This window comes from Dryobates pubescens, chromosome 34 (genome assembly GCF_014839835.1).
Source record: "Dryobates pubescens isolate bDryPub1 chromosome 34, bDryPub1.pri, whole genome shotgun sequence".
NCBI lineage: Eukaryota > Metazoa > Chordata > Aves > Piciformes > Picidae > Dryobates > Dryobates pubescens.
In genome coordinates this window covers 1,086,787-1,102,350 of record NC_071645.1, presented here as the reverse complement: position 1 = coordinate 1,102,350, position 15,564 = coordinate 1,086,787, and the positions used below count along the sequence as shown (strand labels likewise).

Here is a 15,564-nt window from a genome sequence, read left to right as displayed (position 1 = left end):
GAGTTTGGGAGCTGGTGCAGAGCTGGGGGATGTTCAGCTCCAGGCCAGCCCCTCGTGTGGATGGGGTGGTGAGGCTGGTACCTCAGCAAGCTGATGTGGGAGGTGCAGGGGCCGGGCACATCATCGGGGAGAGCTCTCCTTGTGCCAGGCAAGGGTTACAGCCTCAGCCTGGGTGCTGGCGTAATCGCTGGAGGTGGCTCAGGCCCTAATTTCCATGCAGATGCATTAAGGAGCAGGCAGCTCCAAGCCTGTTTGAGCAGTGCCCTTCGGTGGTGCTGGCTGCCAGGCAGGAAGGGCCACGGTGCTCAGGCCACAGGGGCTGTGCCACAGGACTGGCACTCCTGTGGTGGCTGAACCTGGATGCCAGGGCAGGGAAGGTGCTGTGGTGTTGACCATCGCTGTGCTGGGCACCAGCTGAATGCCACAGGCCCTCCTTGTTGTTTCATGGCACAATTTCCACACCCCTTGAGCCTGGCCACGATGTGGGGGAAGCCTCTGGGCTGGAATCATGGCTTTAACCCTTTGGGCTGGAGGGATGGCATCCTGCATGGCTGCACCACGCTCCTGGCAGGATGTGTGCCCCTCCTGAGAGGGTGCCAGCCTCATGCTTCTCACCTCAACTTAACCACTCCTCTCCCCACCCCTTCTGAGGTGCTGGGGGATGCCACTTCTGGCTCTGTCAGCTCCAAGGCTGCTCCCTTCATTAGGAGAAAGGACATTAAAAGTGTCCTGAGGATGAGGGCTGAGGGCTTGCAGGAAGCTGGTAGCAGGGAAGGCAGAGGACTGCTCCAGTGGGCAGGCAGGATGTGATGGCATCGCTGCTGTGTCTTCAGGCAGAGGAGGGGAAAGATGAGGACTTGCCACCTGCCTGTAATTCCCACCCTGCCATGCGTGCCAAGCCTCAGGTCACTTTCCCCTTGAGCAGGGCAGGTGTCAAACCCCCTTAATGAGGATAACAAAGGAGTGAGAGGTAGTGATTAGCCCTGCTGCTCTGCACAGCAGCCCTGCAGCCCCTCCAGCTGCTGGCTGGAAAAGCCCTGGTGGCTCCTGCAGTCCCTCTGCTGGGTGGCAGGTGGGCAGTCATGGACCTCTGCCACCCCTTGAGGAATCAGCCCAGGCTGGATCCCCGTGCTAGAGGAGAGCCTGAGCACCCTTGAAACACAACTCCTGTAGCCTTTCCCTATCTCTGCTGGAGTTCCACACAGTCTAATATGCAAAGGACCTTGCTCAGCTTGGAGGAACTATCTGGGCTGGGGTGGGCATGGGACTGGTGGGGAGTCCTGATGATGTCTGAGCATCATGGGCAGAAAAAGCTTCGTAGCTCGGGAGAAAAGGCTCTGATTGCACTGGCACTGAGCTTGTCATTGTCTGAGAGCAGCCCTAAATCCACCTCACAGCAAAGGGTGGGATGTTCCCCATGAAGTTTGGAGGAGAGGAGGGATCATGTCACTGGGCAGTGCCTTGGGGAGGTGATCTCCCTGGGTGATCCTGCTTTTGGCAGGGGGCTTGGACTTGATGATCTCTGCAGGTCCTTTCCACCCTCTAACACTCTGTGATTCTCTGATGGCACTTCTGGGGTACAGAGGCTGAGGTTCAGCCCCTGCTACTGCTCACACAGGACTTGTGCCTACATCTCATAGACTCATAGAGTGGTTTGGGTTGGAAGGAACCTTAAAGGTCATTTAGCAAGGCAGAGACACCTCCCAGCAGCCCAGGCTGCTCAGGGCCTCATCCAGCCTGGCCCTGAACACCTCCAGGGAGGGAGCATCCACAGCCTCCCTGGGCAGCCTGTGCCAGTGTCTCCCCAGCCTCACTCTCAAGAATTTCTTCCTCATCTGCAGTCTCAGTCTGCCCTCCTCGAGCTTCTCTTGGCTGCCTCTTCCAGAAGCAGGTGGCCTGGGGACAGTCTGGGGGGTTAGAGGCGAGGCCGCTGCGCCGCTGCTGCGGGTACCTGAGTTTGGGGAGCCCAGCCATCCAGGCTGGCAAATATTCCGAGGGGATGATGATAGCAAAATGACTTGCTTCTCCCAGCTCAGAGAGAGAGATTAATATTTCAGCAGCTGCAGGTTGTAATTTAGCACAATTTGGGAAGATTGCACTCTGATAACTTCCAGCTCCTGCCTCTCGGAGCCAGCCCAGGCTGCGGCCGGCCCCGCGCAGGGCTTTGTGCGGCTCCCAGCTGCTCTCCCGGGCTGGGTTCCTCCACTCCTGCTCTGCAAACCCTCCCTCCCTGCCCCCCCCCCCCCCCCCCCCCCCCCCCCCCCCCCAGCAGAAACTGTTCCATTTTGGCTCCTCTGTGCAGGTTGCTGTGAATTAATGCCCTGGGTATTTAGGTTAGGGTCAGCAGAGCTGACCAGATGCGAGCGGTGCTTTCTGGTTTAAAAATATATTGCAGCCACTATTTCTGAAATGTTTAATCTCTCCTGGGTGATTTGCAGACAGTTTTATGAAACATGGAATTAGGGATTGGTGCTCAATGCTAAATGGTAAAGGAGATTATCTGGATTTAACTCTCTGCGTCTGTCACATAACTATTGCCAATCCCATAACCTCCATTTTCCTCTGCAAAAGCCTGTTCTCCCTTTGACCTGAAAAAAGAGCTGGGAGGGAGAGCTGAGTGTCTCCCTTCAGGAGGGATTGTTTTCCACTCTTCAAACCCCAGCCCCTCACCCATCCACCTCCCAGCCTTCCTGGCTGCTGTCTGGGGGGAAGGTGTTGCCCTCTTGGTTTGCGGATGCTCTCTGGTCTTTGTCGTAGCCTTCAGGCCTCAGCATCCCAGGGCGGAAGGGACCCCAGGGATCCTCTGCTCCAACCTTTCGAGGTGACAGCAGAGTTGCAGTGAGCTGGCTCAGCACCCTGGGAGCAGAGTCTTCAGTCTGACCAATGCAGGGCACTGCTTCCTGTGGGAGATGATTCCAGTGTCCAACTGTGCTCAAGGTGACAAATTTTCTTCTGGATTCCAATGGGGATGTCCCCAGCAGCACCTTGTCCCCAGCAGCACCTTGTCCCCAGCACCCCTTGGGACTCTGTCTCTCCAGCTGCCTCTTCCTGTTTGATGGGAACCTGGGACAGGACCTCCTAGGGACCTGTTTGCAGGTGATTCTCCTCTTGCACCTCAAAGATGCTGCTTTTTCAAGTCCTAGAGAGCATCAGGAGGGAGTTCTGCACCATGAGGCTGGGGAGACACTGGCACAGGCTGCCCAGGGCTGTGGTTGAGGCTCCGTCCCTGGAGCCATTCAGGATCAGCCTGGATGTGTCCCTGGGCAGCCTGCCCTGTCTGGAGCTGTCCCTGCTGCCTGTGGGAGGTTGGACAAAGACATTCAAGAACAGACTTCATGTGGCCATGGGCAGCCTGCTCTGGAGGTGTCCCTGCTGCCTGCAGAGGTGCTGGACAAGCTGCCCTTTGAGGCTCCCTTCTCACCCATTGCAACCTGTGAGTGTTTCCCTTTGGGTGAATCGAAGCTGTGGTCTGGACCTGGGGCGGAGGTGCTGAGCTGAGCAGATCTGGGTGGTCATTGGGGTGCTGAGCAGAGCTGAGCCCTCCTGGTGCCAGGCTGGTGGGTGAGGAAGGGTGGCTTTTGCTGTGCTCCTCACACGTGCCTGCCCCAGCTCCAGCCATCTTCTGCTGCTCTCGACAGGCGTTGCCACAAATAGCTTGGCTGCTGCTGGCGAGGGCTTTGTTTGCCTCCTCCGCCTGCAAACGTGCCTCTGCCTCTTTCATCTGTTGGGGAGCAGCACCGTGCTGCTCTGATGAAGGGAAGTGCTGATTCATGACGACAAACCAGCCTGGAGATGTCACAAAATGACATCCAGAGGGCCGAGCGTGGCCCCGCAGCAGCTCCGCGCAGCCCGGCTGGAGCCTTCGCTGCTCCGGTCCTCGTCCTGCTGCTCGTCAGCGAGGGAGGGCAGGAGGAATGGCTTTGTCTGCTCCTACCTGTGCGTGGACGTGGGGAGCTGGTGCATGGGGAGATCTGGAGGTGCTTTCCTTGACCTATAAATCTGTTGTCTGGTGTGGTGGCAGCACCAGACCTTGCCAGGCAGCTAATCCGGGATGTGGAGAGCTTCGCTGGGCAGCTCTGGCTGTGCAGTGCCCCTGGTGTGGGACAGTGGAGCCCAGAGGAGGCAGAGGAGGAAACTTTGGCATTTGAGGTGATGATTCGGTGCAGAGTCCACAGAGAACAGCAAACAAATGCTCTCACCTCTGATTTCATGGGTGCTGAGAAGAGAGCTTGAGGTTGAGTGTCCAGGTGGGAGGAGGTTGGAGGTGGCTTTCCTCTGGGACAGGGTGAGGAGCTTTGGGGTTTCCCTTCAGAGGGCTGGAGCACATCTCCTGTGGGGACAGGCTGGGAGAGTTGGGGCTGTGCAGCCTGGAGAGGAGAAGGCTCCAGGGAGACCTTAGAGCTGCGTTTCAACATCTGAAGGGGAGCTACAGGCAGGCTGGGGAGGGAGTGTTCAGAAGGGCTTGGGGTGACAGGATGAGGAGCAATGGTTTGGAACTGGAGCAGGGCACAGTTAGGTTGGGCATCAGGAGGAAGCTCTGCACAAGAGGTGGTGAGACACTGGCACAGGCTGCCCAGGGCTGTGGTTGAGGCTCCATCCCTGGAGCCATTCAGGGTCAAACTTCATGTGGCCCTGTGCAGCCTGCTCTAATTGGAGGTGTCCCTGCTGACTGCAGGGGGTTTGGACAAAATGCCCTTTGAGCTTTCCTTCCAACCTGATGCAATCTGTGACTCTTGGGCTGGTGGCACAGCACCAAGCCAGGTGCCCAGCCTCACCAGGTTGCTGGAGGATGCTTCATGCTGAGGTGCCAGTGATGCTCACCCAGCCTCTCCTTGGGCAAGCAGCCACGAGGCCACCCTTGGAGGGGAGGCTTTCCTTCTCCCTGCTCCTGTCCCCTCCTCCCCAAGTGAAGAAATCGAGGTCAGGGAGGGTCCCCCGTGGCTGGTTTTGATCTGCTCATTGGCTGGGCGGCGCCGGCAGCCCTGCGCTCAGCCCCAGCTATTAATACACCGCCCAGGGCTGCGTCCCCATCCCGGCCCTGCACCAGCCTGCCAAGAGTGAGGCTAAAAAAAGCAACCAGATCCCAGTGGCTGGGGGCTCCTCCTCCTTATTTATAGCCCATCTTGCTTCGGTTGGGAAGGAGGGACTGGAGGAGTTCCTGTCCTCTATGGGGACAGGCTGGGAGAGTTGGGGCTGTTCAGCCTGGAGAAGAGAAGGCTCCAGGGAGTCCTTGGAGCATCCTTCCAGTACCTGAAGTGGGCTACAGGAGAGCTGGGGAGGGACTTGTGACAAGGGCTGGGAGTGACAGGATGAGAGGGAATGGATTGGAGATTGAGACTGGAGATGAGGAAGAAATTCTTCAGAGCAAGGGTGAGGAGACACTGGAAGAGGTTGCCCAGGGAGGTTGTGGATGTCCCTTCCCTGGAGGTGTTCAAGGCCAGGCTGGATGAGGCCTTGAGCAGCCTGGGCTGGTGGGAGGTGTCCCTGTGGCACTGGATGATCTCTATGGATGTACAAGTTGGATGAAAAGGTCCTGTCCCCTGTTTTGAAGCAGGGAAGTGCCCTGTGGAGCTGCTCCTGGGCATCTGGGCTGCTGCAAGCTCTGCCTTGGACCATGCCTTTGAACATGGCACCTCTTGGTCTTTGGGCTGTGCAGGAATGCCTGGCACCAGGCTGCAGCTTGGGCTCTGGGTGAGGTGGGACCAGGTTCCTCTCCTGCTGACTCTGGGAGTGGGGAGCAGCACTGAACCCAGCTCTCCTGCCCCTCTCCAAGGGCTGCTGCAGCTTTGTCATGGGAAGGGTTCTGCCCTGATCCCTGATGGGCAGCTGGAGCTGCCCTGGGGATCTGATGGGGTACTGGGGTGCTGGCTGTGGCTCCAGCCTGGGGGTCATGAGGCTTTGCAGGGGAACTGGTGCTGCTTTGTGGTGCTCGGGTGGTTGTTGGGTGTGCTCAGGCCTGTGGGTGCTGAGGCACGGTCAGACCTGGTGCCAGCTGGGGAAGCCTTGAGGGCTGCCCTGGGTACCTTTCCCACAGCCCCTGACTGTCCTGGCTGGGTGTCTGTGATCCCTGATCCGTGCTGCCAGCAGGAGCACCAGCCTGTGAAGGTGGCTTTGCGCTTCCAGCTGGTGCTCCCCTGCTGGGGGGGGAGGCCGGGGACAAGGGGTGCCAGGGCGCCGGCTGTGCCCGCGGGGGCCGGGCGATGCCCGTGGTGACCCTCCCGCCCCGGCGGCTCTGCTCTCTCCCCTGCAGCACATGCTGAAGATGTTGGAACCAGCCTCTACTTTGTGAACGACTCCATCCAGCAGGTGACCTTCTCCAGCACAGTGGGGGTGGTGATCCCCTGCCCGGCCGCGGGGTCACCCAGCGCCGTCCTCCGGTGGTACCTGGCCACGGGCGACGACATCTACGATGTGCCCCACATCAGGCACGTCCATGCCAATGGGACTTTGCAGCTCTACCCCTTCTCGCCATCAGCCTTCAACAGCTTCATCCACGACAACGACTACTTCTGCACAGCTGAGAACTCGGCTGGCAAGATCAGGAGCCCCAACATCCGCGTCAAAGCAGGTAGGAGCCCCCCTGCCCCCCGGGCGTGGGGCTGGCACCCGCCGCTGCCCCTGCTCTGCCCTGCTCCGCTCCTCTGCGCACGCAGCGCGGCTCTGGCTCCCCCTGGCAGCCTGCTGGGGTTGGGGTGGTGGATTTGGGCTGTTTGGAAGGGGAGCAGGCTGCTGGCATCTCTGCCAGGACCCAGTGCCCACTGCCTTGCCGGGGCTAAGGTGCTGCTCTGCCTGCACCTTGGGCTGCTCTGGCAGCCCTGGCACAAGGCACTGCCAATGGGCGCTGTTGCTGCCCACCCAGGAGCACAGCACAGAAGCAGGGCTGCTGTTGGAGGGCATTAGTGGGTGCTGTGTGGGTGGAGAGCAGGAGGAGGGCAGGGGAATAGAATAGAATCAACCAGGTTGGAAGAGACCTTTGAGCTCATTGAGTCCAACCTCTCACCCAGCACCATCTGATCAACTCAACCATAGCACCAAGGGCCTCATCCAGTCTCTTCCTAAACACCTCCAGGGATGGTGACTCCACCACCTCCCTGGACAGCACGTTCCCATGGCCAATCTCTCTTGCTGGGAAGATTTTCTTCCTCACATCCAGCCTGAACCTCCCCTGGTGCAGCTTGAGACTGTTGGTGGTTGCCTGGGAGAAGAGACCAACCCCCACCTGGCTACAACCTCCCTTCAGGTAGTTGTAGACAGCAAGGTGGTCTCCCCTGAGCCTCCTCTTCTCCAGGCTAAGCAACCCCAGCTCCCTCAGCCTCTCCTCATAGGTGTGCTGGGTAAGCAGGGCTGCCAATACATCTTTGCCAAGCAGCATCCTGCCCCAGCTAAGACAGCTCTGCCTCAGGCTGCTTGCTGCCTAGGAGAGGCCTGGGGTGGCCAGCAGGGAAGTGATGTGCAGCATGAGGGTCTCCAGTGAGTGCCTGGAGGCTGTGGTGAGGCTGCAGCCTGGCAGCAGGAGTGGTCCTCTCCTTTGAGCTGCTGTTACACAGGATGTTAGGGGTTGGAAAACACCTCTGGAGATCTTCAAGCCCAACCCCCAGTTATAGAATCATAGAATTGTTAGGATTGGAGGGGACCTCAAGGCTCAGCCAGCTCCAACCCCCTGCCATGGGCAGGGACACCTCACACCACAGCAGGTTGCTCACAGCCACCTCCAGCCTGGCTTTGAGCACCTCCAGGGCTGAGGCTTCCACCACCTCCCTGGGCAGCCTGTGCCAGGCTCTCACCACCCTCCTGGGGAAGAGCTTCCTGACTTCCAATCTCAATCTACCCACTCCTGGTTTTGCTCCATCCCCCCCTGACCCCCAGCCACAGGTGGGAGCTTCTCTTAGCTGCAGGAGGAGCAGGACCACTTCTGGGTTCGTGTCCCACTCGTGCTTTCTTCAAGCCTGTCCCTTCCCATCCAGCCTCAGCCTGCCAAGGCTTAGTAAGCTAAAATAAACCAAAACACCCAAAAGAAGAGGAGGCCTGTGGCAAAGAGCCAAGTGCCAAAGCCATTATAGTAAATCATTGACCAGGCTGAGGAGGGCCAAAGCCCAGGAACGGCTTCATTATGTAACCTATTAAAAGTGAGGCTAGCAGAGGGAACATGACAGAAGTGACTACAGGGGGTTGTGGTTTAATGCCTTGTACTGCAGGGCAAATGAGTATTAACCCCCTCCCCGGGGGTCAATTATTTACCAGCACACCCAGGTTACCCAGAAGCCACAGCCTGGCATGCAGGGTGGCAGCAGATGGGCTGCAGGAACGCTGGTGCCCAGGCACCGCAGGCTGGGCTTCCCCAGGGCAGCAGCCTTTGCCCTGCCCTTGTCCAGGCTGGGCTGGATGGATCCATAGTGATGGGATGAGAGGGAATGGATTGAAGCTTGAGGAGGGCAGACTGAGACTGGAGATGAGGAACAAATTCTTCCCAGTGAGGAGGCACTGGCACAGGCTGCCCAGGGAGGCTGTGGCTGCCTCCTCCCTGGAGGTGTTCAAGGCCAGGCTGGATGAGGCCTTGAGCAACTTGGGCTGGTGGCAGGGGGGTTGGATCTGGATGATCTTTAAGGTCTCTGCCAACCCAACCCATTCAATGAATCCCTGCTGCTGGTGGGACTCAGCTAAGAGCCCTTTGCTGGTGCAGCTAGCAGCAGCCATGGGTGCGTGGTGCTGGCCCACACGTGGGGCACCCTGAGGGCCACCAGGGGATGGTTCCAGCTGTGGCAGCTTGAGCTGCTTCAGCTTTGTGGCATTTGGAAGAGGTTGTGAAACATTCCCCTGCTTCTGTTCCCTCCTGGTCAGCTGTGTCCCAGTTGCATTCCAGTGCTCTCTATGGCAAAGCACCAAGGGAAGGCAAAGAGAGCTCTGTGAAGCAAATAAATGCAGCTGGAAAGGGGAGGGATGGAGCAAACCTCTGGAAGCTTTGAAGGAGCTGTTGGTGAGCACAGGGAGCAGTGGACAAGGGTTTGAGACTGGAGCAGGGCAGAGTTAGGTTGGACACCAGGAGGAAGCTCTGCACAGGGAGGCTGGGGAGACACTGGCACAGGCTGCCCAGGGAGGGGGCTGAGGCTCCATCCCTGCAGCCATTCAGGCTCAGCCTGGCTGTGTCCCTGTGCAGCCTGCTCTGGCTGGAGCTGTCCCTGCTGCCTGCAGGATGCCCTTGGAGGGTCCCTTCCCTGCTGATGAGGTTCTGCCATCTCTGCAGCCAAGGGAAAGTTGTAAGCTGTGGCCGTAGGTCACCCTGGTGGCAATTACTCCCTGTGGCAGCCAGAGGCCGGGGTCAGAGCTGCTGGGGCAGCCGTGGTCAGCCTGCAGGAGGCTGGGCTGAGTGCTCCTCCTGGTCCCCACTGGCCTTTAAAGCCTGTGAATAAACCTCCTGCTCCGTGTGATTAAGGAGGCTTTTGCTGCCTAATCTGCTTTGTCTCGGGGGTCCCTCCCCGTGGGAGGCTTCTCCAGCTCTCTGCAGCCTGCACTTCACATCTTCTGCTCACTGCTGGTCTGCTTGGGTGCAGAGTCGGTGTGTGGAGCCCTGGGGTTCGAGCTGGGAGCAATGTCACCCTCTCCTGCTGGCACGTTTGCAGGATGGGTGACCACTGGGTGCCTTCCTTTGGGGGCTGCTGAGGAGCTCTGCCTCAGGAGGGTTGTTGAGCTTCTCCTGCTCTGGCAGAAGGGTCTTGCTAGGTGATGAAGGAAGGACCTGTCCTGGTCCTGCAGGGCACAGTTGTCACAGTAAGGAGGGACCTGCACTCCCTGAGGGTTAGGCTCAGCCTCCAGGAGTTGGTGGTGTCTGCCTGTGCCACTGGCCACGGTGGCATCATTTTGTCTCTCTGAAGAGGCTGGGGTGGCTCTGCCTCATCTAGTGAGTGCTGCTGGAGCCTTGTGGCCCTGGGGAGTCCTTGTCACCGGTCCAGGGAGCAGCATGGAGCTGTCAAAGGGATGTGCATCTCCCTGAGGAATCGGGCACATGATGGGGACAGCTCATGGCTCTCACTGTGCTGTTGCTTGGAAAATTGTCCTCTGCTTCCCCAACGATCCCTCTGGGGGGTCTGGGGGGCTGCCAGGCTCTATCACAGGCTGTCCCTCCCAGCTGCATTTGCAGCAGGGGGATGATTCTCTCCAAGGTGTGAGGTTGAGCATTGCAGCTCTGGTGTCCCTGTCCTGAAACCTGGCTACTGCCAGCCTTTGCCTGAGCAGCTTCGATGACTCCCAAGCCAGCAGCCTGCCCCGGTGGCAAGCCCCGGTGGCAAGCCCCGGCGATGCTGAGCGCCGTGGCAGGAGCCGGGGCGGACCCTCCCCCGCCGCCCGCCCAGCCCAAGCCCGCGATCCCAGGGGAAAGCTGCTTCCTGCCCGAGTGTTTTGGGTGGCAGCAGCGTGCTGCTGGGTGGGTTGGTTTGTTTGGGAGCCGTGGGACTGAAGCAAAAGGCAGTGTGTTTCCCTGCAGCACTGTCAGGCTCCCAACCATCTGCTCTCTCCTCCACAGTTTTCAGGGAGCCGTACACCGTTCGGGTGGAGGACCAAAGGTCGATGCGTGGAAACGTGGCTGTTTTCAAGTGCCTCATCCCCTCTTCAGTGCAGGAATATGTTAGTGTTGTCTCCTGGGAGAAGGACACCGTCTCTATCATCCCAGGTAAGAGCAGCCTCCCTTCTCTTGGCAAAGCCTGGCCTGCTTTGGCTCTCGGTGTGGAACTCGCCGCCCTGGGAGGGCTCTTCTCGGCTTATCGTCCGCCCCGGTGCTGCCCAAGAAGGGCTTCTGGTGATGAGCCTCTGGTGGTGTGAGCAGATCTGTCGTGTTCAGGCTCTCCTTGGCGCTGTGGTTGGTCCTTTGGGTGCCTCTGGGCTCAGGGGTGTGTGGTATGGTGGCAGATGTGCCCCAGCCTGGCTTCTCGGTGTGCCTGGCAGCAGGAGCAAAGCCTGCCCGGGCTGTGCATGTCCCACTTGGAGCTGCTTGGTACTGGTGCTGGTATGGCCAAGTGCCAGGGCATAAAGGGAGGCTGCCAGGAGGATGGAGACACCCTCCTGACCAGGAGTGCCATGGAGAAGACAGGGGGTGATGGGGACAAGGAACTGCTAGGGAGGTTCCCTTTGGGCTCCAGGGGAAAATGTTCCCCCATGAGCACAGCTGGGCACTGGAATCATCTCCCAGGGGCAGCAGTGGAGTCCTCTGCATTGGTCAGGTTGAAGACTCAGCTTGGCAGGGTCCTGAGCCAGCTCAGTGCAGCTCTGCTGTCACCTGGACAGGTTGGAGCAGATGATCCCTGGGGTCCCTTCCACCCTGGCACTCTGTGACTCTGCTGTGGGGGTGATGCCCCAGAACCATTCCAGCTTCTGGAGGTCTGCACAAGTGCTTCAGCCATGGGCAAAGGAACTCAGTCAAAACAGCACCATGCCCCTCTTCCCTGTGCCAGTGCCTGCCAGCTGCCTGCCCCCCATGTCCCATGTGCCTGTGGGCAGGTGCTGGGCACAGCGTGGGGCCAGCGCTGTGTCCCTGTGTACCAGGATGACCTTTGGGCTCCCTCCTCAGAGCCTGTATTGATGGCAGCTCTGGCTGCCTGGCACAGCCTGTGTAAGCTAGTAGTAAAGTGATCAATAGCCACAGCCCCAGGGGGATCCAGAGAGAGTTAGAGGATTTTGCCCCGAGTGACTGCTCCCAGCCTGGCATCTGCTTGCAGGTCAGCAAGTCCCCAGGCTCCTCCAGGCCTTGGCACTGCTGCACTAGCAGCACCCTGGGGAGCAGGGGCTGGAGGGCAGGCGGTACCAGGTGTTGGGGGAGCAGACTCAAGGGTGCAGATGCCACCAGGAGCAGGGCACAAGCCTGGCACTTCTGGGGCAGCACTGAGGGAGCGTGAGAGGGGATTTGCTGTAGTCCCTCCTGCAGGGGTGTGTTGTTCTGGAGGAGCTGGAGGAGCAGAGTGCCTCACCTGGAGGGGGGTGGCAGGGGGCCCTGAGGCTCTGCTGGCTCTTGCTGGCAGCCTGCTCCTCCTGAGCTCAGCTCATCTGCTGACTCAGCACTGCCCATGTGCTGGGAGGTGGGCAAGGGGAAGCTGAGCTCTGGGGCTGTGAGGCATCAGCAGGGTCTGCATGCAGCCCCCTGCACAGCAGGGCACCTGGCTGAGTGACTGCCCAGGGAGCACAACCACCTCTCCTGACCAAGGCCATGCCCTGGCTGGCACAGAGCCTGTCACGGTTGGCAGCACCAGGGCCAGGAGCCAGCTGCCTGCCCGTGGTCAGGATCTGAGTGTGCAGAGCTTCTCCTCCCCAGCACTGACCCCTTCCTGACAGGCTTGGGATGAGATCCAACGTGGAACTCTTCACCTGGAGGACGTGGTCAGCCTTGGCTTGGTGTTCAGAGCCAGGAGCTCTCCCTGAGCAGCAGCCAGCCCATGCCCACAGCAGCCTTTTGCCCAGACAGGGCAGCCCCCTGGCAGTGTGGTTGGATCCAGCTGATCTTCAGGGTCCCTTCCCACTTCTCTTGCTGAAGAATGTCCACATTTGCCCATGCCAGTCCCACACATTCCACACACACCTCCAGGGACAGTGACTCCACCACCTCCCCGGCCACAAGCTTGTGTAAGGAGCTTCTGGGGGGTCTGGGAATGCTATGGGAATGTCCCATTCTTAGCAGGGGGGAAAGCTCTGGGTGGTCCAGGGGGCCCTGTTCCAAAGGTCCTGCAGTGCTCACAGGGCTGTGGTGGACACTCAGGGTGGTGAGCCGGGGGCAGAGTGGTGCCCATGGCCCTGTGAGGAGCAGGGCCGGCTGGCACCGAGCGGCCTGGGCCCTGGGCTGCTCTCCCCCAGCAGAGTTCTGCACTTTGCTGTGGCACTGGATTATTCTTTCTTTTTTTTTTTCTCATTTTAATATGATGATTTAATTAGGGTGGAACGATTTTAACATTCTAAAGCAATAATTACCCTAAAGACAGAACATATAAATTGTGTTACAGTGCAGAGTCAACACAAGCAAACATCCTCTGCCGTTGGATTGCAAACAGAGGATCTGCCTGAGGCTTCTTTTTCCCTGTGTGTGCCTTGCTGCTGCTGTCAGAGCCCAGAGTGCCTCTGCTGGTACCAAACCCGTGGTCATTTCTCAGCCCCTGCTGAACTGTTGCTCCTGTCCCAGCGCTGAGCCGGGCAGGGGAGGAAGGGGAGGTCCCTGCTGCTCACAGCAAGCAGCGTGAGGGCTGAGCGGGCTGAAGTGTGGTCCCTCCGGCCAAGGAGATGTGCTGCTGGGGTGGTGATCACCCAGATGTGCACACACAGCTGCCTGGCCACCCTCCTGGTGGGGAGGAGCGCTGTGGAGGTGCCACAGCTCCTTCAGAAGCAGGGCTGGCTGCATACCACATTGCTCTTTCCTAACCCCAGTGTGCCAAACTCGCTGCTTTTCCTGAAACTCCCTCCCAGTGCTTCCCCTAGAAGCTGGGGAATCTTCCCAGCAAGTCCTGGTGCAGCTGTGATGAGCAGTCCTGATCTGCAGGAGCAGGAAAAGCCTCCATCCACACCTCTCCATGGCAGTAAACTCTTCTGAAGTGACTCTTCTCCCAGGAAACCCCTGCTCTCCATGGCCTCCCTGCTCTCCATGGCCTCCCTGCTTTCTCCTCCATAAAGTGGACTATTTTGTAGCTCAGGTTTTGGGGGAGGGAGCTTTGGGCCTCTCAGAAGCTCCATGCATGGCCTGGGCAGCCCTTTGGTGAGGTTTTGCTGTGTTCTTGGTGGGCACTGTTGGGGTTAGAGAGCTCTGAGATGTGTCTGGGGTTGCTGCTGCTCCTGCCAGCCCAGGAGCACTCCTCTTGCTTCTTTCCATCAGAGCCCCTGGCCAGGGTGTCTTTGTAGAGGCACATGGTGGGGCTGCTCAAGGAGATGATAGGAATTGTTTGGGTTGGAAAAGACCTCTGGGATCATTGAGTCCAACCTTTAACCCAGCACTACCTTGGCCCCAGGTGCCATGGCCACACGTTTCTTGGACCCCTCCTGCGATGGGGACTCCACCACCTCCCTGGGCAGCCTGTGCCAGTGCCTGACCACTCTGGCAGCAAAGAAATTTTTCCTCAGCGCCAACCTAAGCCTCCCCTGGCACAATTTCAGGCCATTTCCTCTCCTTCTATCACCAGAGACTAGAGAGCAGAGCCCAACCCCCACCTGGCTGCAGCCTACTCTCAGGGAGCTGCAGAGAGCACTGAGGTCTCCCTCAGCCTCCTCTTCACACTCGACACCCCCAGCTCCCTCAGCTGCTCCTCCCCAGCCCTGTCCTCCAGACCTCTCCCCAGCTTTGCTGCCCTTCTCTGGGCACCCTCCAGCCCCTCAAAGATCATAAAATCCCAGAATGGCTCAGGCTGGAAGGGCCCTTAGAGATCACCTCCTCCAACCTCCCCACCAGGTGCAGCTGCCAGCACTCAAAGTTCTGGAAGCCAGCTCAGGGAGCGCTCTGCCTGCTCTCCGTCTCCGCACGGCCAGGCTGCAGGAGGGGCTTTGGGTGGGGAGCTGTATCATTTGGTTAACTTGGCAAGATGGTAACTTACCCTGGAATCAGAGGTAAATCCTTGATGGGAGGCTGCCCTGCCCATAAATCATCGTTAGTGCGGCTGGGCTCTGCGCCTCGCCGTGCCGGGAGCCTGAAGATGTGTGTTTAGCAGAGTCAAGGGTTGTGCAGAAATTACAGGCTTCTCAAAAACCCATTTGCTTGTTGTTGTTTTTTCCCTTTTTCCTTTTTTTTTTCCCCTTTGCTGGTAGCTCTCAGCAGAAGCAATCTTGCTCCTGGTTCCCGAGGCTGGTTGCAAACGTGCAGCCCGGCTCGCCGGACCGGCGCGGGCGGCGCTGGCACCGGCAGGGGCTGTGCGGAGCACACTTGGCAGCCAGGTTGTGATTGCAAACTCTGCTGCTGCTGTTTGATCTCTCTGAGTGGGGGGAGGAATGGCAGCAGGAGGAGAGCTCTGCTGCTGAGCAGGATTGGGATGGGCTGCCCAGGGCATCACAGAATGTTAGGGGCTGGAAGGGACCTTGAAAGATCATCTAGGATGCTGTGGGGCTGAGGTCCCTGGAGGTGTGCAAGGTAGGACTAGAGGAGGCACTTGGTGCCATGGTCTGGGTGATCAGTTAGAGCTGGGTGATCAGTTGGACTTGGTGGTCTTGGAGGTCTCTTCCAACCTGGCTGGTTCTCTGTTTTCAGACCCCTCTGCCTCAGCTGTTGGGAAAGAGGGAGAAATTCCTGCTGTGAAGTGGTTTGTTGGGGGTCAGGGGAGCACTGCTTGGCTTGCCATGGAGCCAGAGAATCTGCTGCTCTGGCCAGCCCAGGAGCACTCCTCTGGCCTGAGATCAGCCAGCCCAACCAGCACCCTGACACCACCATGGCCACTAAACCACGTCCCCAAGTGCCATGGCCATGCAGCTCTTGAACACCTCCAGGGATGGTCCTTTCTCTGGGGAGCAAAACAGAGAGCTTGCCAAAGGGGTGGAACTGACCCCAAAAGGAGTTCTGGGGAGCTGGAGGTGGTTTCTGTGGATGTTCCTGAAGCTTTAAGGCATTCAGGAAATGTC

General features: G+C 58.9%; 1 protein-coding gene across 2 annotated transcripts in view; it reads left to right on the top strand.

The window, feature by feature from the left end:
* The window catches only part of DSCAML1 (DS cell adhesion molecule like 1), a 117,511-nt gene that overhangs the window by 4,093 nt on the left and 97,854 nt on the right, over nt 1-15,564 (top strand). For both annotated transcript variants that reach the window (XM_054176087.1, XM_054176086.1), the window contains exons 2-3: nt 6,251-6,568; nt 10,517-10,663. In XM_054176087.1, the coding sequence (XP_054032062.1) occupies nt 6,251-6,568; nt 10,517-10,663 (465 nt within the window). The remainder of the gene's footprint in view (nt 1-6,250; nt 6,569-10,516; nt 10,664-15,564) is intronic.